The sequence below is a fragment of the Tyto alba genome, unplaced genomic scaffold (genome assembly GCF_018691265.1).
Source record: "Tyto alba isolate M040663 unplaced genomic scaffold, T.alba_DEE_v4.0 Super-Scaffold_13, whole genome shotgun sequence".
NCBI classification, from domain to species: Eukaryota; Metazoa; Chordata; class Aves; order Strigiformes; family Tytonidae; genus Tyto; species Tyto alba.
The window spans coordinates 28,085,803-28,104,263 of record NW_024881275.1 but is presented as its reverse complement, the minus strand read 5'-3'; the positions used below and the strand labels follow the sequence as shown (position 1 = coordinate 28,104,263).

The 18,461-nt window shown below is 34.4% G+C and overlaps 1 protein-coding gene across 14 annotated transcripts in view; it reads left to right on the top strand.

The window, feature by feature from the left end:
• The window catches only part of PPIP5K2 (diphosphoinositol pentakisphosphate kinase 2), a 51,866-nt gene extending 33,632 nt beyond the window's left edge, over positions 1–18,234 (top strand). For 4 of the 14 annotated variants that reach the window (XM_033006517.2, XM_033006518.2, XM_042787648.1 and 1 more), the window contains 13 exons: positions 181–308; positions 501–615; positions 1,778–1,885; positions 1,974–2,090; positions 2,844–3,017; positions 5,354–5,527; positions 6,444–6,467; positions 6,764–6,833; positions 8,831–8,950; positions 9,874–9,936; positions 13,888–14,019; positions 15,637–15,765; positions 16,412–18,234. In XM_033006517.2, the coding sequence (XP_032862408.1) occupies positions 181–308; positions 501–615; positions 1,778–1,885; positions 1,974–2,090; positions 2,844–3,017; positions 5,354–5,527; positions 6,444–6,467; positions 6,764–6,833; positions 8,831–8,950; positions 9,874–9,936; positions 13,888–14,019; positions 15,637–15,765; positions 16,412–16,515 (1,458 nt within the window). In that variant the 3' untranslated portion in view covers positions 16,516–18,234. The remainder of the gene's footprint in view (positions 1–180; positions 309–500; positions 616–1,777; positions 1,886–1,973; positions 2,091–2,843; positions 3,018–5,353; positions 5,528–6,443; positions 6,468–6,763; positions 6,834–8,830; positions 8,951–9,873; positions 9,937–13,887; positions 14,020–15,636; positions 15,766–16,411) is intronic. The other 10 variants (XM_033006520.2, XM_033006519.2, XM_033006524.2 and 7 more) reach the window with 6 other exon arrangements.
• Positions 18,235–18,461: the final 227 nt, after the last annotated feature.

The following is an 18,461-nucleotide window of genomic DNA, read 5'->3' as shown; positions in this document are numbered from 1 at the left end:
CAGCAAAAAGGCAAACCACTTGTTACTTGAAGGGATGTCAGTGATCAAATGTAATAAAAATGTTAAACAAAACTGCTTGCAGTCAGAGCAAACAAATAGAGAATTAATTGGCTTTAATATACAAACTTTGAATTAGAAGGCTTTTTAATTTTTAACTGAAGTCAGTTTCTTCTTACACAGGAATATGGTATTTCTAAGGCTGAGAAACTAGAGATTGCCAAATGTTACTGCACTCCTCTAGTTAGAAAAATCCGTTCTGACCTTCAGAGAACTCAAGATGATGATACTGTAAATAAGCTTCACCCTCTGTAAGTCTTATTATTTTACATGGTTATATTAATTTCTGTAAGACTTAATGGAGATACTCCATAGCTTTCATATTTAAAGTGTCTTTCTAGCTCATAGTAATTTAAAAAGTATCATTTATTTATTTGTTGACAGCTGTTTCTAAAATAGGGACACATCTCATTATGGTCTAATAAGATTTTTTTTCTTTCAAGTTACTCCAGGGGTGTTATGTCCCCTGAACGCCATGTTCGCACACGGTTGTATTTCACCAGCGAGAGTCATGTCCACTCCCTGTTATCCACCCTTCGTTATGGTGCCTTATGTGACGTAAGTTGAAGACTTTTTCTGTTGAAGCTCTGAAATTTTGGAAGGAACCAAAAGGACTCAATCTTGGTAAAATTGCATCCATTAAAAAGCTTCATTTCTTAAGAGGCTTTGAAATTTATCACACTTTTTCAAACATTCAATTTCCTATTACATATGCAGAGACATATTTCAAATTGCTGGTGTGCAGGTTGGTGGAAATCAGCACGCCCTTTAAAGTAATGCTAATTGGCATATTGTCAAGACCACCCTATCTGACTTCAAGAATTCTTCTGTAGTGCTAAGTTTCTCCTGTTCAGTGGATTGTCTTATTTTCCTGTACTGTCATAGAATACCTCGAAGGTGGTGCTTTATTATCCATCTGATTGGCTTTGAAACCCATGACTAAAAAAGACAAGGTATCCAAATTCGGAAATGATCTAACTGAGCTCTTGGAAAGGTTAAATGCAGCACCACAAAGCCTACACATCTGCTCCTAAGACAGAGCTTGATTAATATACTAACTTTTGAAATGATCGTATTAATATGCTTCTTCTGCTAATGAATAGCTAAACTCATTGACAGCAAAACCATTTTTAATCCTATACCTCTGTAACGTATGCTACAGCAGATACTCTCCTAGTTTTAGGCTAATAAACTTTTACATTTCCTTTAAGCTGGATTGCTAAATGTATTTTTACTAGAGCATGAAAAAGGTGAATATTCATTTTAAGTAGTTTGGGATGTGATGGTTATATTTCCTCTAAATACTAGAAGCCTTCATATACTCTGACTGTCTGACTGTTACAGTGATTTCTAGAAACATTTTCCACAATATACCAGTTGAAATGAGTTTATTGCAAAGTTTAACAATTTCCATCAATAGAGTTTAAAATGGTGCCTCTTTCTACAAGACATACATCATCATTGGTGAAAGAACATGAAAGATACACTGAAATAAAATACGAAAATTTCTGATCTCCACTTTTCATTCATTTCATTAGTAATTTTAAGTCACTTTTTTTTTTTCTGGTTGTGTCTCTGCTTTTTCCTTAGCTGTGAAAAGCTTTGTACTTCCACTGTGAATGTAAAATCCATATAAATGGGGAAAAAGGGAAATCATCAGACTCTTTAAAGAAAATAGCTGGGTTTTATTTCTTGATTTTTTTTTTCCTGCCTTCATAAGGAATCAAAAGATGAACAATGGAAACGAGCTATGGATTATTTAAATATTGTCAATGAACTCAATTACATGACACAGATTGTTATCATGCTTTATGAGGATCCAAACAAGGTATTTAAATTGGATAAATATCTTCACAAATGAGTAGTGCTAAACTATGAATTAAAGTGTAAGACTTTTCATAATCATTTTCCTTCAGGAGCTTTCTTCAGAAGAACGTTTTCATGTAGAGCTGCACTTTAGTCCAGGAGCCAAAGGTTGTGAGGAAGACAAAAATTTACCGGCTGGATATGGATACAGACCTGCCTCCAGAGAGGTAATAATTATGCCTTTCTTTAAAGCAAAAGTTAGTTTTTCTGAATGCGGACATGCCTAAAATAAACACTGGGAAATTGGTAGGCAAGAAATACAATTGTGATTTCTATTTTGGTAGGAAAATGTCTAGTAAAATACAGACAGTCCCAATGCATTAGTCCATTTTGAGAGGACACTGAGGTAATGGACCTAGATAGTTTGGACCTTCTATGGCTTTGCCAGAATTTTTGCTAGAAATACAAAATACTTATTGTAAGAAAAGTGATATTAACATCAGTATCATATCAATGATAAATCCTAGCAACTGAAATATTTTAAGAAAATAAGGTAGTTTGGCATGTTTATTCATACAGATTGTTGAGGAATGATTGATATTTTCAAAGATGTATGGGCAGGTCTGTAGAGTTACCACCTGCTTTTTGAGAAATGAATGAAAGCAAAGCTTAGCTGGAATTTTTCTATTGACTCGCAGGGCAAAGATTTTATTACTGTGTCAACAGAAGATTGAAATAAGAAATGTTGGCTGAACATTGTGGTTAATCAGGACCACACTGTCATACGCAGTAACTGGTTAGGAGCAAATACACATAGATTATTAAAGTCTAGAGCAATTTGCTCAATAATATGTGATTTACTTCTTGTATTTTTAAAATCAGCTTGTTTTATGTTTAAGCAGATATATTTAACAGCCCTTTCTGTCTGCCTGTTGCAAGGTGTGCAGCTAATTTGAAAATTAATTATGTATTGTCTGTAGAATGAAGGCTCGAAGAAAACCTCTCACAGAAATGATAGTGATGAGGAGGCACATGCTCCTAAAAGAGATGAAACAGATCGGTCAGTACTGATGTTCAAGCCAATGGTATCAGACCCAATTCACATACACAGAAAGTCACCCCTTCCAAGATCTAGGAAGATTGGTTCTGTTGAAGTAAGTGTTTGTTTCAGCTAATGTCTTTCACAATAATTAACTTTTGCTTACTTTTAACAAACAAAAAGAAATATATTTCTGGTTTTGATTACACAGAACCAGTATGATGTTATATCTCACATAAGGGTTGCTTTTATTCTGTAGGGAATCCTTCATGGCAGTAAATTGTCTGAAGGAGTTGTTTGGCTTTTTAATGGATTATTATTTTGCCATAAGACTTACTTCCTTTTTTCTTTTTAAGCCATTTTACAAAAGTCGGTATTTGAAAATGAAGACTTTTTCAGTCCAAACCTACATCTTCAAACTAACTTACATTGCTTTTGTATTCATCCTTATAAGACAGCTGCTATTGGAAATTACGCAAACCATCAGGGTGATCATGCTGAGAGGGCACAGAGGGATTGGGGGTGGTAGGGGAGGTACAGGAGGTGAGAGACATGTCTTCTGCTGTATTTGCTTTCACTTGGTGTGAAAGTGACTCTACTTGTCAAACTTTTGAAGGTAAGAGAATGAACCAGAAGCTTTTTTTAAAGTGGGTGGGGTTTGTGTTTCATTAATTCTTTAGATAACGTCTTGAACAGTCTAGTCACCTGTCTTGAAGGCCATAACATCTAGGTGTGCTTCACAGATACAGCTTTTATGTCACAGAGATGGGGGTATGTGCAGCAGTATCACTGATCCCATGGTACCATTGAGTGGCAAAGCTTCAGATAGTGCATAGTGGCACCTCTGTAATATTAATGCTAGAAGCAGACTAACAGCTTCTTACTGCCTCATCTTCAGTTGCTTAAAACTATCAGAAATGAAGTTTCACACCAAGAGCTTTTCCTTTCATGTTTGTTTTGGGAATGGACTGTTTGTATGCAGTGAAACATTACAGATTTGCAAGTAGCTTCGTTATTGGTGGTGTGGAGAGAGAAGGATGCATGGTTCCCTTCTGTAAGGATATCTGTGTAACATCACATGACTGCCATAAATTAACAGAGATAATAAATGTGAATGTCTTACATTTTCTATTTCCAAGTTTCCATAAACAAATGCTCACCACATCAATATTTTGGATTTTTAAAAGCTGTTTTCACTATGATCATGCAAACTCCCCTCCTAGTCATGAGTTCACATACACACAACTTATTAGTCTATTACTTCAAACTTTTAACCATTTTCATTTTCATAAACTATGTAGAAATTACTTTCAAGACGTATCAATAACAGAAATTGCTAAATTTTGACTGTGCAGGTAATGTATGTTCAGATGGAATGTGTTTCAGCATTCAGTGCTTGTTTATTTGCTGGAAGAGAATAGCCAATTTAAAGAAAATATACACTAGGAAACTTTTTTTGAAAAAGTAAAATTGAAAGTTTCATCTGGCCTACTGAAATCTGCAAAACCAGTAATTGGAATATGTAAGCCAATTGGTATTTTGAAGTGTTTAAAAAAAAGTCATTGTAACTTAAACTGCAACTGCCTTGAAACTTTTTTTTTTTTTTTAACCCTATAAGGCAATTCTCTCTTCACCTATGTCCATTTAATTTGAAAGGACACTGTCAGGTGTGAGTGTGAGATTATATGGAAGTTTTAATCTGGGGTATAGTCAGGAATATTTACAGATAATTGAAACTATGATTGAGTCATGTAAATAAAATAAAAACAGTGTTTTACTCTTAAGAAAGTAAGGCTCATCAGCATTGGAAATCAAATTCTGTATTGCTAAAAATGTTGATTGCTAATGATACATAATGATATAGGCATGGGGGACTCAGCCTGACACTGTCCTCCCTTGAAGTCTCAACAGATTTCCAGCATCAGATAATTTTTAGTATTTTTTTTAAGGTTGGAAAACCACTACCAGTCAGGTTGGTGCTACTACCAGTGAGTCAGCTGTAAAGTCTCAGTGGCAATTCTAAAAAACATAATCTTTTAGATAAGGTTATAGACTACAAATAAGTAATAAATAGGAAAGCTTAATGTACTTAAAGGGGCAAAACTATTAAACAGTCTGTCAACAGATATTCTGTTTCCAAGATCTGAGAAATTCTTAATGTTCTGCATCAATTATAACAATTATTTTTCTCATCTAATAATTAGTCTATCATAAATTTGATTAAAGTGTTGTATTTAAAGATGTAATTGGATGAAAAGATGTAAATGAAACTGATAACTTCCTAATATTTTAATATTACTCTTCCCTATTCACTGTTTAATAGTTTTAAAAGCAGTATATAAAAGGGTGCAAGCAGATTGTTTTTTTTTTTTTTTTCTTTTCTGTTCATTTGGCTCTGTTGAATCTAACTTTGCATGCTTTGCTGTTTTTTGCCCCCTTTCTCACTTCCAGGAAGAGAGCCCCCTGAGTGTGTCTAGCCCAGAGTGTATTGGTACCTGGCTGCATTACACCAGTGGTGTGGGTACTGGGCGTCGAAGACGCAGATCAGGGGAACAAATCACTTCTTCCCCTGTCTCCCCTAAATCATTGGCTTTCACATCAAGTATTTTTGGCTCATGGCAACAGGTTTTTAAACTTTACTTCATTAAACATTATTATGCATTCCAAGCAACAACCAACTGTCTTTAAGGACATCTAATCCCTTGTTATGGATAATGTTTGAAGCAAATTCTTCCACTTCTTAAAATTACTTCCCGAGGATGTTTGGGGGAAAAAGAGCAAGTGCATGTTTTTCCACTGAATGTGTTATATGTTTTCATAGAAATTTGGTTTCTTTATAGGAATTGCAAATGTTATCACAGTAAAAAAAGACTTAAGTCAACTGCCTAATGATAAAGATTTCTGCTTTGGTTTAGTTGTCCTTTAAGACTTTAAAAACAGCACTGCTTAATTTGGTGGTAGGTAAATTGAAAAACTTTTTTTTAATTATTGCAACCAATAGCATTTAAAATAATTTAATTGGTTCTTCATATCGCTATTCAAAACTTGTTTTGCATATATCATATTTTCAGTGGCCTGGTATTAACTACTGCAGGGAAGAATGTCTAGCACTAATAATTCTCGCTTTCTGTATCCAGAGATATCTGAAACTCCCAACACAGTACATCATCCATTGACTTGTACAATATTTTGACTATTTTTCTAAGTATTAGTGGGGAAAGGCAGGGAAAAAAGAAACAGTAAATCTTTTTGAAGTACCAGTGAAGATCTAAAGATTGTTTAATATGTCAAGATATTGTTTACATGTGTGACAGTGGATGGTGTTCTGTTAACTGTATCTGTTTTCTTTGAAAATTTCCATTATTTCTTTTTATTGTGGAAAATTCTAAAACGATTTACATAGGAAAAGTTTGTATAAGTAAAGGCTGTGAGCATCTGAAGATTGTTTACACTGATTGAGCCCGTGCATGGATCAGTGATTGTATGGTGTCCTCAACAGCTTGTCTGTCTTTCCTTCCCTCCCCTCCTTTTTTCAATACAGGCGCAGTTTAGGAGAGTGCATTTGGTAAAATGAAATACAATGTCTCAAATGTCTGTTCTCATATTGGTCTTGGTCTGTGTCCTTTCTCATTCTGAATGCTTGCTTTGCACCACTTCATTGCAAGGAACTCATATGTGAAATGGACTCCCTTCAGAAGGGGATATTGCATGATCTTTCATGTTTCCTTTACATATTTTTACTAACACTTATCATACAGCTTATTAACACTTGTCTGTCTGAAACAGGCTGCTGTATCAAGTTAAATAGACGTTTCGCACTGCTGTTCTACTTTCCCTTATTTTTCTGTTTTTTATATCTAGGTCCTATCAGAGAGCAATAGTAACTTACGAACACCGAGAACGATTCTGGAACAAAAGCAGAGTGGTCTAGGTATGTGCCTACAATTGAAATTTTGTTTGGTGTTAGCAGCTTTTCATCTGCCCATTGTTCTGTACATTTGTACATTCTTTGAACAGCCTTTATGTTAACAGGACCCAAAAGTACTTGTTTTTAATAATATATACTTCGTCTGCCTGTCAACTGGACAATTTTTCTGCAGCAAAAATTTTTAAATAGCTAAAAAGAGCAAATTGTTTGAGACTGTTCACACTGCTGACTTTGTACTGCTCACAACAGGTACACAGGATTACTTTTTAGCATAAAGTAGGTTTTTAAGGTAATATAGTTCATGATTGAGTTTTGGGGATTTGCAAGAATCTTTTGGATTGAAATGGCCTGCACTGGAAACTGTTAAAACACTTTTCTTTAAAATTAACGTTTCCTACTGTGGGCAATTGATGAAATTGAAGGTGTTTTACCAAGGGGAGGGGTATTGGGAACAAACCTCAAGTTTATTGATAATATCAGGGGTTTTGCACACATTCCCTCTCCTAAAATCAATTTCTTGCTTTCAGTGTTAGAATGAATCATGCTATAATTCAATTAGTTGTTTAAAATTCTTCTAATTCAAGTGATGCTTTTCTGTTGCTTCTTTGAAACAGGCATACATATGGCTCATATGCAAAAATATGAAATTTTGCACTACTGTAAATCAATATTGCATTTTTTTCTGTGTGTCTTCATGGGAAAAATGAAACATAGAAAATACATAAGCCATAAGCATTAACTTAGAAGTAGCTTTTCCTTTCTTTGTAAAGATCTGTATTTTTTGCACGTCTAATCTTTCTGTTATACTTTTCTCCCTATTATATTTTTCCCTTAGTAAAATGCATACATCGGGTGCTCTTGTTTATCAAAGTCATGGTTTTTATTGTGTGCTTGCTAAAGTTAAACAACTTTTCTTTTGCCAGTTTGTGACACAGTAAGGTTTGTGGAAGTTGATGTATTTCTGTGTGTAGATAACGGTACTACATTTGGTGTGAAAGGCTTTTGCCACAGACCAGGCACCGTTTAATTTGGCTGTGATTGGTCACATGTGCTAGTAATGTTTTCCTTCAATGGGTCATTAAAAGTAATGAAAGAAAGTATCACTGGATAGATAGTTGGTTTTAAAAAAAAATCTGCTGCTACTTATATAAAATGTAAAAGATAAGTTCTGAATGAAAAACCACTAATCCTTTCAAATAGTAGTAAAAACTAAAGGAAAAAAATTAAAACATTTTTTTCCATTTTGTTCACTGTTGTATGTAAATTTCATTTATGGTTGATGATTATAAAAGTTATTTTTCTGTCTGTGGCTTTCAGTGATTTGTTAAAACTCCTAGTGTCAGGAATGTACTCTCACTTGCATGGAAATGTACAAAAGTCTTCTCAGGAAAGTCAAGCTAAACTTGATGGAGCTTTTAGGTATTTTCAGTTTGTAACATTGTTGGTGGTGGTAGTTGAAATATTAATAGAGTATTTCCAATTTGGTTAAAATTTTGGCGGAGTTAACAGAGAAGTATTTCCACATCAAGTCTGTGGAAATGCATGACAACTTCATTGCAGCCTGTCATCTCAAAGGTTGATTTGTATTAAAGCAATGAGCTTTTTTGCAGTTTATATTTGTTTCAGAACTGCAGGTTTTAAAACACACAACTTTCATATCATCATCATCTTGATTTTGTTTTGTTGTTTTGGTTATGTTTACATTGATGCTAACTGGTAACTCTTCTTTACCAAAAGTGAAAACAGGACAAGAACTCACTTTGTTAAAGCCAGTCCTCTCTTTGCACATATAGCAGTCATGAGTAGAAGCACAATATATTATGATAGTTTCAGCCTACAAGTACTACTCTGACATTACAAGCATATTGTGAACCTGTCCAAGGCACTGCCAAAAGCTGCCTTTTGTGTGGTAAGAGCCATGTGCTTGCATGCTGCATGCATCCCCAATGTGAATGGACAAACACCTGGTTGTTGTATGTATTTTCTCTAACTCCCATCAGGGTCTCACTGTGCGGGCCTGTTTAGCACCTCAGTGCTCGGGGGTTCTTCGAGTGCACCTAACCTACAGGATTATGCTCGTACTCATCGTAAAAAGCTGACTTCTTCTGGCTTCGTAGATGGTATGTGCACACTCTCGCACATGCACGCACAAACCCATGTGCCACATTAAACTTCTAAAGATAAATCCCAGGTTACTGATTTTAATGGAATCCTAGAATCCTTTGCCTTAGTATTAATTGTATGAGTTTCTGTTGTTTCTTTGTTGCCCATAGCTTGCTCGTGTTTAACTCAATAGCATAGTTAATTCTTGTTTGTGTCAGGAATTAAACACTAGCTCACAGACTTGTAATGCGTGCCAGGAGATTTCAGCAAGTAAATATTTTTAAGTAAACTAAAATTTTTGTTTTGAAAATATTTTCTCATTTTAAGCTTCAGATTTTACCATTACTTACTGATTTTGAAATGAAATAAATTACTTGGAGCACATACAAGGATTGAAAGAAATTATAAACAAGTAAGTTAAATACTGATGGTGAAACTTTTAGGATTCCTGACCTTTTTTCACTGGGGTTTAGATTACAAAGGAGCAGTAGATTTTCAGTTATCTGGGGTAGAGAAGAAACTCAAGAGAGTTCTAGTGAGAGTTCTAGTTCTAGTGAGAACTAGATTTCAGAATGTAAAGATGCCAAAGCACACCTTTGTAACTCAGGTGAAATAGTATTCATGCTGTTTTCCCCCCCAATTCACTACTCAGTGTTCAACCCTAACCTGATATAACCTTGTATGCCAGAATTACCAGCTTATTCTGCTTGTTTTCATACACTTCATTACACATCTTGTAGTTGCAAACAATCCAAATTTTCTTATTTTTAACCTCTATTTAGATTTTAGCCCTTTTCCTTGGTCACTTCTGCATGCCACTTGGTTCTAATGCCTTCTCATCTTTTCTTTTTTTTTTTCTTTCTTTTTCCTTTTCGTTTTTAAAATGTCCCTCTTTTGGTAGCTGTTACAAATTTCAGGTACCTGTTTTTCTCTTTCTCAGACACCACACGCGGTTCTGCTGTTAAAAGGTTTTCTATCTCATTTGCTCGACACCCAACCAATGGTACGTTTTGCTTTTATTTTAAAAACAAAAACGAAAACAAAAGGTTCCTTGCTTCATCCCTTTTATTTTTATTTCAAATATGGGGTGTACAGTATCATCCAGCTGTCTGTTGTTTCTAACTTCAAGCACAACTCCAAATATATTTGTAATCATCAGATATCCTAAATCCCTTCTTTACCATTCATTAGTATAAACACAACATCAAAATTCATTCATTAGAAAAATCCTTGAAAAAATTTAAGTGCTACTGTTAATCATGATCTCTGTACTAAATTATTCTCCCCAATTTCTTGTGTGATCAGACTGTATGGTACAAGATAAGAATTAAATCTGATCTTTAATGGGCAGACACTTCTTGATAGCTGCTGCTTCTTCTTTGTCTTTCTCCTGCTGAGCTGTCTCCCTGAGCCTCCTGATTCTGAAATAAATCATTGAATTGACAGCTGGAGTTTATGACTATCTTCTTGAAGTGATGCTAAATTAAAAAACTAAAGCAGAAGCTTTGGTTCCATTCCTGCTAAATTGCTATATTTATCATTGGACAAAAATTTATTTTACCTTATCATACTTCTCTGTTCATCAGATGTGTAAATTACTTAAATATTGCACTAAAAATCACAGCAAGAGAGGTGCCTGTTGCTTACACTGACCTCTTGAACTTCAAGAGTGAGAGTTAACTTGTCTTCAGTCTACCATAGTTACAAATAAAGTCTGGTTTAACACACAGGACAGAGGTATGTCTTTCTCTTCCTCAGCAAAATATTTCATGCCTACATTTCTATGTGACTATATAGGCCCAAAATGTATCCTGTTCATGAAAACTAGACTCAGTCTTCAGCATCCACCAGATCTTAATGTAGCTTTTACAGATTTCTTAATTGCAGTTTTAAACTGTGTGTGACTGTTGGCTGAGTACAGTGATTGTGATATTATTGAAGCTACAGTGGAAATCAGCATATTCATGTTAAATTCAAAATATATTTGCTTAGAAACAAGGTTAAAAAAAAGTCTGAGATTTTGTTTGGATTTGCTAAGAAGCAAAGCGTCCTTTATTGTGTTTGTTTGAAAGCCATAGTGACTTTTTGCACTTCAGTGCTTCTTGAAGGGAAACTGCTATAGTAAGGCTGAATTAATACTATTAAGACAGTGTTTGATCTAAAAGGCCAATTCTAGTGTCCTATTTCAAATAGGAAGGTTAGGAGTCCATTTTCAATCTTTAGTCTCAAACCAAATAATATTTCAAAAAATACAAGATCAGAAAGAACTGCATTTGAGTGTCAGAGTCTAATAATAATGTGATTACTTTCTGTTCAAAAACACTATAGTTTTTGTGACCGCATTCTTTAAGAAAGGATCTAAATTGCTTTTAATGAATGCGCTGATTGTTCAGATTCATTTAATACATCAGTTTTACTACACACCTTTTACAAGATTAATGCATGCATTATGAGCTCCTATGAAACCTAAGTACATTGCAGGTTTCCAAGGGTTCTCTACTAACATAAGAACATATTGATGTTGTTTTGTCTGACCTTCGGACTATCATTTTGATTCTCCTTGTCCCTTTCACTCTGTTTTTTCTTATTTTTATGTTGTTATTACACCCTCTTAACTCATTTCAGAGTATCCCCCCATCTTTAGTTCAAGGAACATGGTGAAACAAGTATCTTCTGACAGTGCTTTACCCTATTTTCTGGGCCTCTGTGCAGAACACCCACACCTCTTTAGGTGCTGGTCCATTTCCTCTGTGGAATTTCTAGGCTCCAGTGGTATGTCTCTACAGCTTTTAAATGTAAGACAGCAGGGTGGCTTTTCGAGATGCTGCGTTAACCCTTTCATTGTCTTGCTTTTTGATGGGGTCAGTGCTTTAAGAATAAATATAGCCGAAGCTCAAAGGCTGTTAGTTTACAGAAAATTGTTTTTTTAAAGGGATACTGTCAGGCTTCTTCATCATTAAAATTCAAATTTATTTATCATAACATTATAAAATATTTATCATAAAATATTCAAATAAAACACTGCAAATAGATTTCCACAGTGCCTTTTAAGTCATATCCCTTAGATGCAAAGATACTACAATAACATGCTGGGATGTGGCTCTCTGATTGTCAAATTGTCAAAACTGAACAAAAACCTATAGAGGGAAACTTCCTGAAAGAAAACTTTTTTGCTTTTCCTTCTTCTCCTTTTTCTGCTTTTGCTCTGGCTTTTGCTCTGGCTTCTGCTCTGCTTTTGCTTTGGCTTTTCTCTTTTTAAATGACATAGGTGTTTTTTGAAATTCCTTTCTGGTTTTCTGTAACACTGCACTGTAAAAATAATAGTTATTAAAAAGTTAACCTGACATTGTCCCACTATGTTCTTTGCAAAATTAGAAAACTTAATTCTCATTTAAGTGATAGTGACTTTTCTGTCAGGGTAAAGAAACAAATCTTATATTTTACTATAATGCAAAGAAAGGGTTTGCGCTTTGCATGCATGCATAGTTATTTAGGATATTAATATGTATGCCGAACATCTTAGTGCTTATACTGAAGTTTAGCTACTGCCTTTATAGGAAAACATAAATTAAGTATGTGGTGGTGTTTCTTTTGTACATGAAAACCAAGTTTCCATGTAATGCAACATTTATTTGTAATATAAATGAAGCTGACATAAGTAAACTGCAGTTGATTGTATATTTGAAGCGACTGTCCCTCAAATTGAGTATGGCCAAGGTGGATCCAAATATACATACAAACATACATTTCGGGGTTGAAATTTTGTTGAGTTACTTTTCTATGCAAAGCACTAAATGGGTAGTGAATGAGGAACACTGGATATCGCAGGAATATTTATGCTTATTATTTTAGGGGAGGGAACAATTCACAGTCATAATGCAATCTATCTCTCATAAATGTACCTTGAACTGAAATTCTAAACATTATTTCATTCACTATTGTTTCTTCATTTAAATATCTTAAAAGAAATGTAGCAACTGTAAATTTACAATACTGAATTGCAAAGTTCTCATGTTACAGCTGTACGTTGAAAACACTAATGGACATATTTTCCTCTTCTGAAATGCAACTGGATGAAGAGCTGTTCACTGAGTTATCAAACTTGCATCACTTTAGAGAACTGCTTTTTTTTTTTTTTTTTCCATATTTTAAAAAGTTTTTTAATATGATAGTAATACAGATATGCATGGTTGATGTATGATCAATACTAATGTAGAAAACCAAAGTCCAATAAATTTTTAGATTCTGGGTGTCTATACTTACCTGTTCTAACAAATGAAACTTCTAGTCTTTTAAGTACTGTTTTTAAATGCATAAAGGTAGGTGTAAATCTGTCTTACAAAGTTAAAACATGTAACCTCAAGGTACAAAGATGCTAGCAATGGTTTTCCTTTGATACTGAGGACAACTGTTTGTTTTCACAGAATATTGAAGATGTTAGAATGTGAATCCTGCAGATTTATTTATTGGAAGTTGTAGCGTTTTTAGCTTCTCTCTGCTAACAGTTGACAACATAGCTATCTTATGTTATTTGCATGAATGAGTTATCAATTTAGTGTTGTGCCAGGTGTGAAAATGAGCAGTAGAAATGTTACCATTTCCTGACTATTTTTTCAAAGTGATTTACTAAGTTTGTCTTAAAGGAAAAGTTACCTTTCATGAACTGGTTTTGTAGTAGAGCACAGTTGTAATGTTTTAAGACCACTTTATGTGTACATGGGATTTGCATCCCATGGTATGTTACATGCTACCTTTAGTTTAGTACACACTGGAAACTGGCACATCCTATTCCAACTCATAAAATATTTAGTGTCCGTGATTTCAAGAGTACTATGTTTGCATGTGCTGGTTTAAAATAATACTTTTGATCATGCATTAATACTTGCCCATGCAATATCTTAAATCCTGTCTTATGTTTGGAAATCCCTCTTTTTTTTTATTATTTTTCTTTCAGGTTTTGAACTATATTCCATGGTGCCTTCTATTTGCCCTTTGGAAACTCTACACAACTCCTTGTCTCTGAAGCAGGTGGATGAATTTCTCGCCTCTGTTGCTGCTCCATCAAGGGAAAATCTACAGGAAACATGTACTGATTTTAGTTTGGAATTATGTTCATTTTAAATTGTTAAATATTATCTTGTTAATCTTTCCAGTATTTTACAGCTAACAAATAAACTAAGGATACTGATTTTTTAAAAATTAAATATGCACATAAACCATAATTTTAATTTTTGCACTATCTTTTTGCAGTATGGACACTTGTCATAATTCATTGAAGTAATGTCTGTGTTGACTAGGGTAGTAAATTAAGGATTTAATTAAATCATAATTGGTTTATTTCCTCACATTAAGAGCTTTTCTGTACTGTCCACACTGTTACAAGGAATGCTTTTTAGTGAGCATGCAGTCTTTTCAGCTTTATACTGTACTGTTGTACTGGCAGTAACCTCGGCAGAGTAGTGATGCCTTTTACAAGCCTTTTGCATCTTAAAATCTGTTATTTCCTGTTTCTTTCAATATTACTTGGGGGTTCACCTGGAAAAACCTGGTTCTTCAGGTTCTCACCAATGGAGAGCATTGTAGTTACTTAGTTTTTTAGTAGTTTGTGTTGCATGTTTATTGCTCAAGCGATCCTGAAATGAAATGCAAACTGAGTTCTATCCATGTGCATATCTCTGGGAAGATGGGTTCCCATTGTGATTCTACTGCTGTGTCTTTGGAAACGGTTTCAGTTAGGTCAGGTTTGCCACATATTAGGATTCCTATAATTCATGTGTCAGGTGATTGAAAATCACTCTTCTCGCAAAAATGCCTAAAGACTCCTGCTTTGATGAGAAAATTTGTACTTGATAGTACTGATACAAAGGTTACCTAGCTGTTAGGTTTTTCCTCTTTTTTTGTTATAGGATTTTTCCTTTTTCTCCATTATTTTAGTTTTTTACTGTTTAGATTTTAATCAGCAGCTAATTTGATAGGGTAGGCCGCCTACATCTGAAAAAGAAAATAAGCAATTTAAGAAAACATGTTACTGAGAACTCAGGGAGGCTTACAGGTATTTGAAAGTTCTCAGCTATTTAATATGCTTTTTTACACTGGTTAGGAAGTTCATGTCTCTTGAAAATTAGTTCAGAATTTAGAATACACAAGATGAAAAAATATTTTACAAAAACTGTCATACTCCTCTGGTAGTCTGATTGTCACCTTTCTACAAAGGAGCGATTGAAAATTAGACCTGATAGAATTCAGGCCATAGATGTTTTTCTTTCCTACTTCTTTCCTATAGCATCTGGAAGTTGTATAGAGAATAATGTATTGTGTGCACTTTTTTAGGCATTTTGGACTAAATGCCTATTCCAGTGCAGTCTTCATAACCTATAAGAAGCAGCACTAATGCTTTTGCCAGTCTTCTGGCAAGACAGCTGTTACTGAAATTCAGCTTAGCTGCCTTAGCAGCATGAAGTTATCATGCTGCTTTCTGAGGTAAAAAGGAGATTTTTAGATTGGTCTGTCATGCTTAGAAGTTTTGTCACTAGAGTCAATAATTGGTAGCTGAGCTGCATGTTGTATAACTGTAGCATATATATTTCTGGACAGATACACAGTTCTGTGGCTACTATTTTTGACATTTTGTTCAGGTGAGAGTATTTTTATTACTAATGGTGTGTATTTTTTTCTTCCCCTCCTCCCCCACCCCCCATTTCAGCTTCTCCGACTTACATGATTCCACTGTCAGGAAGAAAAATTTCTTTAAATACATATACCCCTGCAAAAATTCAACCAACACCACTTGAAACTTTGCCTGAAAGGCTAGCAATAGAGAAACCAACGTTATGTAAGTTCTGTCAGAGGCAGAATGGCTAACTTGATTACATTATTTCCAGTAACAGAAATCTTTCTTATATATTACATAATTTCTTAGAGTATCTGTTTCTTAACCTTCCCTGTCTATGTAAGTGGGATCATTTTATGGGTCAGCAGTAACTCAATAGCATTGCACAAATAGTTTTAGCAGTAAAACTGCATTAATAGTTACCTTTTCTTATCCTCTGAGGTGTTTGAAAGAATTTCTATGGCCTGAAAATTCATGGGATCTTGCTTTGGTTTTAATTATGACATTATTTTCAGCTATCTCCAAGTAAGACAAGCAAACGGAGTTTAAACGGCAGAATTTCTAATATGTTTTCTGAACATTTACCACAGAGCTCTGTGACCAGGTTCAGACTAAAGCTGACCATAACATGATGATGCATTCCATCATTAGTATATTCTGTCTAAACTGTTGGTCTGCTTTTGGATGGTTGTGCTGTTTAGAGGGCTTCTAGAACAACATTCCATTGCATTTCTGGTTTCATTAAATATAGTGTAGCTTTGTGTGTGTTTCTGTGCTGGGTAACTTGCATTTTTCTTGGTTTTGATGCTTTTTAGCATGGATATTCTGAAGTGTAAAACCTAATACTTCTGTTTCTTCATCTGTACAGCTACCCCTGGATCATCTGTTTGTGCATCTAATGTTAATCTATCTCTTGAAGAGGCCTCGCTAGATGTAGAAGTCAGTGGTGAAACTCTTTCTGAGAAGAAATGAGGTTGATCAGACAAAACTGGAAGCAACTTCTTAAACAGTTCTTGTGTGTGTGTTCAACTAAATTACTGAGCTTTCAAAAGCAATTAATGTCTGCAGTTCATAGTGCACTTAAGAATCTTTAGTTTATACATGGTTAACTTGTGTGCACACTACATATTTAGGTCAAATGTCTTATTTTCTAAAACATTTCAGGAAATATATTTATCAGTTTAATGAACTGCACACCTTTAATGGAAAAGCTGCACATGAACCTTTTCAGTGTCTTCAAATATTTACTGTAAACTTGTACAAAAAGAAAATACCAATGCAGTGGTATGTGTTACAGTGATTCTGTTTATTTCACTGTAATGAAGGCATCGTATGTTGTCATTATGAACTTCTATTTTCAGGAGTTTATAATCTCCCTGTGCATTTCTTTTGTGGGCTGAAATGTAACACACATCTTGGCTAGAAGCTTTTTTTTAATTTACGACATTTCCAAAGAGATCTCTTTTGCCTGGTTTTGAAGATAAGCAGATGTTTTCTGCATTTGAATTATTTTATATCATATATGCTGCAATAATTGGGCATGATGGAGTGAGCTAATGTATTGTCACTTTTGACGCTCCTTATTTTTACTCTGTGTTTACATCAGACCTTTAACATTCAAATACACCTTCTCTTTTGTTGTTTAGTATACATGCTTGTATACGGGTACTTGTGTATCATCCTGCGGATAAAACTGTCTTTTATATGTTTTTATGAAAACCTTCTTTTGTTTACTAAGAAGGCTGTTTTATTTGCTTTGCCATATGTTTCTACAAAAAGGTGATTTTAAAAAGCAGGTTTTGTAAAAAGAGAAATGGTTACAGCTGGTCTGCTAGTAAGTTTATCCTAAAAATTGTAAATATTCCATCTATGCTTTGTTATCATCCCTTCAGAGTAGAAAGAGACTGGTCTACCAAAACTCAGTGCTTACTGTTGCAACACACTCAGGATTCATCATAGCCTGGGAATTTTTATACCTCTCTCCTTCTAATCTAGGTGGTTGACAACAGCTCTCCTTTAAAAAACAAAACAAAACAAAACAAAACAAAAAAATTGAAGATTTTGTAAGAGCTGTGAGAAGCATTAGTAAGTCAGTGGAACTTTGAGTTATTGGGTTACGTAACCATCCAGTCTCAGAAGTTCTTGTGATTTTATCTGTGGCATGAAGAATTACCGAATTATTATAATTATCCCAAATGTATGAAAATATTGTCCACTTCAGTAAGTTCAATGGGCTGATAGTTAACAGACTTAATAAAGTAAAAGTTAGATAATTCCTTTCACATTTAAGTTGCAGAAGACATAGCTTCCAAGTAATATTTTTCAGTAGGGCTCTTACTTGTCTCCAGAGCCAGTGCAACTATAATTATATTCACTTTGACACAGGGTCCATTTTCAGTGTTTACCACAGATTAAATGGCTTCAGCAGGCTAATTCTAAAAATGCTGGTTAAATACTGGTTAAATACCAAAAATATGAAGGGTTTCACAGCTATATACTTAAAACATTTAATTTTCTGTAGTGTCATTGTGTTATTGACAGTGTTTGTCTTGCACACAACTGAATGTACACTTGTTTACCATTTTTTTAAAAATACTGTTAAAATTTAAGTACATGTATCATTCCAGTCAGCCAAAGCTGTGGCATAACTTTTTTTTATGTGCTCCTAAATAAAAACAAGGTAGCTGGCAACTTCTCTCTGTTTTGTTTTTTCTTGAGAGTGTATGTGAAGTACAGTGAGTAGCTGACTGAGTAGGCTCAGTGGAAAATAATTTACAAATAAGCCACTAATATACAAATAAGCCAATATTTCTCTTGGTGTTGAAGGACATGATGTATAAGAAATTAAACTTTATCATTTTATACTGAAATCACTCCTCAAAAAAGTAAACTGTAGTCACACATTCTGCAGTGCTTCC